The sequence below is a fragment of the Solanum stenotomum genome, chromosome 3, assembly GCF_019186545.1.
Source record: "Solanum stenotomum isolate F172 chromosome 3, ASM1918654v1, whole genome shotgun sequence".
In the NCBI taxonomy this organism is placed as follows: domain Eukaryota; kingdom Viridiplantae; phylum Streptophyta; class Magnoliopsida; order Solanales; family Solanaceae; genus Solanum; species Solanum stenotomum.
Genome location: NC_064284.1, coordinates 9582850 through 9589302, shown reverse-complemented (window position 1 = coordinate 9589302; position 6453 = coordinate 9582850). Strand labels below are relative to the sequence as shown.

Sequence of the window (6453 nt, the reverse complement as noted above, 5' to 3'; positions counted from 1 at the left end):
AAAAAAAAAAAAAACTTTTGCACTTTTTACTACAGATTAAATATTTCTTTTACTTATAATTTAATTTTATTTTTTATGTTTGTGCAAAACATTTTTCTCTGTGAAGACTTAAGGACCCGTTTGGCCATAAATTTTCCAAATAATATTTGGGGGAAAAATTTGGCAAATAGTGTTTGTTCATACAATTTATTATTATTTGGCAAATATTTTTTGGCAAGTATCCCAAATTTCCAAAATAGTATTTTTTTTTCCTAGTATTTGGGTCGAATCTCATTATTTGAGATCTTTTAAAAATTGAACTTTTACACCAAACTTTTATATTTTACAAAAACACCCTTTATAGTAGTTGTTTGCGTTGTATTACATAATTTTTTAGGTGAACACCAAAGTAGTTATGTAATATTCAATGAATATGAAAGTGATGATACGGTTGTTGATGAAAATGATGAACAATCAACTCAGTGTAACAAAGTCCTGTGTTTTGTCTACTTCACGATGTATGGAATGATGCTTGTTGCACTCACTCCAAACTACCACATTGCTCCAGTGTCATGGACGCTATTTGTTATTTGTTGCAACCAGAGGCAGATCTAGGATTTAGAGTCACTCGGTGCCAAGCAGAGGCAGATCCACATGATTTGATAGGAGTGCACGTGCATCCGTTAACTTCAAAAAAAATCATGGGTATATATGTATATATATCTTGAGAAACTGACATAAAGTAGGATATAATCAACAATGCACCCATAAGAAACGTAGGAGTGTCTTTGTGTAGTTGGTACATGCCAGAAGAATCACTCGCGAGAATACGGTTCAAATCTAGCTAGAGTCTTATTTCATTATTTTTATTTTTATTTTAGCTTAGAAATCATATTTGAGTCATTAGTTACCAATCAAATACTACATTATTCGTTAATTGTAATAAAAGTTTCGTTAACTACCTAAATTAAGATAGTATTAATGCATCAAAATCTTCAAATTTTGGATTCGTCTCTAATGCCTAGTTGACTCATCGATTAAATCAATTTTAGATTCATATAGAATTATTCGTCTTGTGGCTGAATGGGAGAGCGAGATTGGGCAATGGACGGAAAGCTGAAGCTTTAATTAATGACAAATTTTTGTTGTTCAAAAGTTTAAAGGAAGAGCCAGAGTTTCAACGATGAAGACATTTTTTTTTATGTTTAATCAAATAAAAGAAAAGTCAAAGAGTTAAATTAAATTAGTTAAAAAATAATTATTGATTAATAATAAGTTAACAAGTGAAAAAAATTCAAAACACAAAAGAGAATGTGCCTTGTAGTTTAAAAAAGAAACGCTGCTGCTTGCTGGTTTTGATCCTTCGACCTGAGACCCGTAGAGTATATGGACTACCACTGCACCAAAGAACACTTTTGTTCTCTGGGTGGCAAGTTTATTATTTATACATATGTTGTATATAAATACTTATAGTATATAAATAGAGTTTTTGTCGAAGCTTGTGGGTGGCGTGGCACCCCATGGGCCTTAATAGATCCGCCCCTGGTTGCAACAAAAATCCAATTGACTTGTAATATAAATATATTGTTAGTTTCGATAGTTTTTAAAATTTACGGGTATAAATCATATTTTTTTCTAAAAAAGTGAAATCTGTTTTCCAAGTAATATGGCCAAACACATGGTGAAATTTCACCAAAATAATATTCGCCAAGAATAATTGATAATTTATGACCAAACGTTAGTTTAACAGGACGTCGAGGTCAGGTGAGATTTATGTGATGTAGAAGGGCAAAGTTGGAAAACAAATGGAAGATACCAAAAAGGGTTCCACGACCTCGTTGATTTTGAGCGATCAAACCGGTGCTCGAGTTTTCAACGACAAAGAGAGAGGGAGAGAGGGTTTGTTAGGCAAAACCGATTTGATTGCAAATTTTCAAATGCTCCCTTGATTTTGATCTAATTTGGTGTTCCAGATTCTGGATCGTTGCTTGAAATTCAAATATAGTTGAGTTGATTAGTAAGGAGGAGGATGGTGCTGGTTTTAGCCTTGGGAGATCTTCACATCCCACATAGGGCTGCTGATCTTCCTGCAAAGTTTAAGTCTATGCTTGTTCCTGGAAAGATCCAACATGTCATCTGTACTGGTAACCTATGCATTAAAGTGAGTGTTCGTTTTTTCTTGCTTTTTTATTAATCGAAATTTGTATTAGTTTGTCGGATTAGATCGTTAAAGCTAATCGGTTGTATGAATTAGAGATTTATGCTAATTTGATGGGTTATTTTTTGTTTGCCTATCTGCTAATTAAACTTTGATGGAGAGATTGAGTGGCTTCTATGCTAGATTAGTTATGTTTCATAGAGTGAGATTTTTTCACCCTTCGGGGTGGCCCAGTGGTTTGGGCTTGGGACTTCCATGTTGGAGGTCTTGAGTTTGAAACCCCTTGCCAGCGAAAGTAAGGGGTTTGTCTTTTGGGTCGAGCTCGTCGCACCGGGCTTGGGCTTGCCTAGTGCGGGTTACCTCTCCTATGTGGTTTGCGAGCTATTGCATAGGAGCGGAGATTTTACCCTGTGCGCACCCAAAGGGTAGTGGCTGCGGGTTTCCCTTGTCATAAAAAAAATAAAAAATAGAGTGAGATTTTCCTTTGGAAGAAGCTAAATCCCTAGGATGAATTTTCTTTGGTTGCATTTTTTTGCATTTTCTGGACTGTAGTCTCCATTGGACGTTACAGACATAGGAGAGGATTTTTGACAGTTAAATTTGTTTCAGATTTGTATTATCAATATACATTTTACAAAACTAAGTGCAACAGTTGTTTAATGTTCGGTATTCTTTTCCAATATTATTGCAAGCATTAGGATAAGTTTGTCTAGAGAAGATAGGTTTCTTCCCGCAGAAGAAGTGGTTTGATTTCTTTTCCAGCTAAGAATTCAGATTGAGTAATAAATGAACTTCTAAATAACAGAAAATTTGGAAGCTATGAAAGGGAATGTTAGATAAGTTATTTCAGCCGGAGATGGATGTGTCATGAGTAACTCTCTCGGAAGAAAGCATATAAGGGTGTTGTGAATGGCTTTAGATAATCAAGGGGGGAGAGAAGAACATATAATGTTCTTTATATTTCGCCCAAGGCACTGAGTTCAGGTTTCTTTTCCCGAGGAAATGAAAGAATTCATGGTGGTAACTATCAACAAATTTGAAGAATTAATTGCTGGTTAGGAAATTTCTCCCACTTATACGCCACCAACTGTAACATAAGTGGAAAGATTGCATGTCTTATAACCTATTCATGTTTATTATTTGGTTATTTACTTTTATAAGTTACTTGCTGATGTATCCTATTGCTTGCATATAAAATCTTTTTACGTGAGGTGTTATTTGTAGGTAGTTGTTTAAACTCACTTTTCCCTTGTCACGGTTGGATATAATGTGACTGGAATTTTTTAATTGAATAACCTCTAGAAGTAATTCTTTTACATTATGCTTGGTTTGACTTGGGTTTTCTCCTTCATAAATTCTATTTCCAATAGTTTGACATTAGTAATTTCGTGCCTATGCTTCCTGGTTGTCGCTTACTTATCAATTGTAAATCTGGCGTTGTTTTATTCTCTCCCAAACCTTATAATTCCTTTTTGATTAGGCTATTCAAATTTCAAATTAAAGAAATACAAAAGAACTGTTCTGCAAGTCATTTTTTGATAGTTCTAGTTCTCTTTGCCCTCTCTTCTACATAACCTCAACTTTTAAGGTTGAACTTGGTAGTTGCTTATCATGAGGGCAAAAATATTTTACGCGGTTTGTGCTTTTGTCCAAGATATTTTCCTATTAGAAGCTGTAATTGAATTAGAGAGGTGACATTATCAGTCCCGATGTTGTCAAAGGCTTTAATGAAAAACGCATAATAGTGCCAGGGCACATTGGATTTTTGAGTGCTAAGCGCAATTAAGAGCCACACTTTGATGAAGGAAACTACTTAAAAGAAAAATTATATATGATATATACTTTAGGTAGAGGAATTTAAATAACTGCAATTAAGTGAATTATATGAAAATCACATTTAAACGACCATCTGAAATTTCAGAATCAGTTGCAAAGATGCAACTTTAAATTTCTTATTGTGATCTGGTAACTTTCCTTATTCTACAGATTTCTACTTTCCTATTCCTAATCACTAACATTTTCATCTTTTATTTGCTCAAGAGTTGACATAGAGTTTGCCGCCTATATTTATTTTTGAGTGTTGCCTTTTTAAGACAAAGCTCATGGATTAGTCCTGGTTTATTTATTCAAAATAAGTTTTTCAAACAATTTAAAAGACAGTTGCTGGGCTAGTTTTTCCTAAGAGCCTTGAGGCCTTGGTGTCTCCACTGAAGTGCTGTCTAAGTGAGGTGAAGTGCACTGTCTGCAGCGTGCCTGACTTCATTGTCTAAGCATGCTTGAAACCACGCATTTGACAACGCTGTTCTATCCTGTGCCCCCTGGAGAAAAAATCTGGAGATGCAAATTGTCAGTTCCGTGTTATGAGATCAGTTTATGATTGTTTCTACTTTCTTGTACTCTAAAGTAGAAAGCCTGAATAGTCATCTAATGCTGATATTTGGAGTAATTAGCCATTTGACAGACATCTTTTCAGTAAACCATGTTAACTGTAGAATAAAGACCTTGCTCCTTGGTTTATTTAGGAAATTCAAGTGCATTTACTCCATCAATACTGTTTTATCTGTAGGCTACTTCCACAATGTGCTCTAATTACACATTGTGCTTCTGAGTTGTATTGAGAAACTTCTAGGAATAACCATTCCTATAGTTTGTGTGATATCTTTTGCCTTAACAAATTTGATTTGTCTTTTACTCCCATTACATAATTCATTGGGTGTGGACATTCATATTCTAGGTCTTTTAGCTTTCATGTAAGATGTAAATTCGTTATGAAAATGTATTGACTACCTCATCCAAATTACATTTGCAGGAGGTTCATGATTACTTAAAGACTCTTTGTCCTGACTTGCATATTACTAGAGGTGAGTATGACGAGGATACACGTTACCCTGAGACTAAGACTCTAACGATTGGTCAATTTAAGCTTGGATTATGCCACGGCCACCAGGTCTGATTCACCATCTTTTTGTTACTCTTGCTGTCCTGCTTTAAGCTGCTGAGGTAATTTGGGTTATTCAGGTTATCTGAATTCTTGTCAGGGCGAAAATTAACATCTAAGTACTCTTCACTTAGTTGTAAGGTATGTAGCAGATACATATGTATTAACATGCACACTGCCCTATCTCTGTGCATGTTTATGCCTCTCTTGGCTGCAGGTTCTTATGTTTGCCTCGTCCTATATAAGTCGTCACACCAAATTTACCTATTCATCTTGCTAAGGAACTATTGTTGGTATGTTATTGTAAAGAGACTTAATTTACTTGTAATAACATTCTTGCTAAGCATGATATTGAAGTTTTGTTGCATTTTTGCTAGATCTGAATGCATTTATTTATACTGCTGAAGAAGCCCTGTTGTATGTATTGTTGGTTTTCCTCAAGGTGTAGTGCCATGTCTGTCCAATATTTCTTCTACTAAATTAAAAGAATATTAGGGCAAAATTTGTACTCTATTGTGGTCTCTGTCACTCGACTTCCCCCACTTTTTGACCCAATATATCTCCTGCTATTGTTTGTCTTTAATCTTTTTGCATACAATTTTTCAGAAATAGTCTTCCACTTTGAAATTTTTACTCTAAACTTGCGTATTTATTTAAGAATTATTTGAGAAATATGCTTACTTCACAAGCATGCCACCCTTTCTAGTAGTAATGGTATCTCTCACTCGTTTTTTTGTCCTCCAGGTTATTCCATGGGGTGACTTGGACTCATTAGCTATGCTTCAAAGGCAATTGGATGTAGACATACTTGTGACTGGACACACCCATCAGTTCACAGCTTACAAACATGAAGCAGGAGTTGTAATAAATCCAGGATCTGCTACTGGTGCCTACAGTAGCATCACATATGATGTTAACCCTAGCTTTGTTCTCATGGACATTGATGCCCTGCGTGTTGTGGTCTACGTTTATGAACTCATTGATGGAGAAGTCAAAGTTGACAAGATTGATTTCAAGAAGACAACAACACAGAGTGCTAATTGAGTAGAACTTGTAATTCAGCTGATTTTACTGGAATCCCAAGAGTCGATAAGACATTATATTCCTTAGTTTTGCTTGTTTCTAAGGCGTTTTCTGCTAACTTTTGTTCTTTATTTTCCTGTTGCTTCTGATAATTCAGGTTTATGTCCAGTTACTTTAGTAAGTGTGCATTGAAAATTCAGTTGGTTGATTGAAAAGAATCTTCTGAAAGGAAGAAAAAACTTGGAAAAAGTCTTCACTGTTTATTGTGCTCCTAAAATCCCCTTTTCTTTAAAGCTATAACTTATATCTATTGTGAATTGATAGACTGATTGTGGCTTTTGCAACAATAGCCAAG

At 35.0% G+C, this 6453-nt stretch overlaps 1 protein-coding gene across 1 annotated transcript; it reads left to right on the top strand.

The window, feature by feature from the left end:
* The first annotated feature begins 1819 nt into the window (after window positions 1-1819).
* LOC125857831 (vacuolar protein sorting-associated protein 29) lies at window positions 1820-6125 on the top strand. The gene is made up of 3 exons (XM_049537481.1): window positions 1820-2140; window positions 4947-5084; window positions 5820-6125. The coding sequence occupies exons 1-3, from the start codon at window positions 2009-2011 to the stop codon at window positions 6117-6119; spliced, it is 570 nt and encodes a 189-aa protein (XP_049393438.1). The 5' UTR covers window positions 1820-2008; the 3' UTR covers window positions 6120-6125.
* Window positions 6126-6453: the final 328 nt, after the last annotated feature.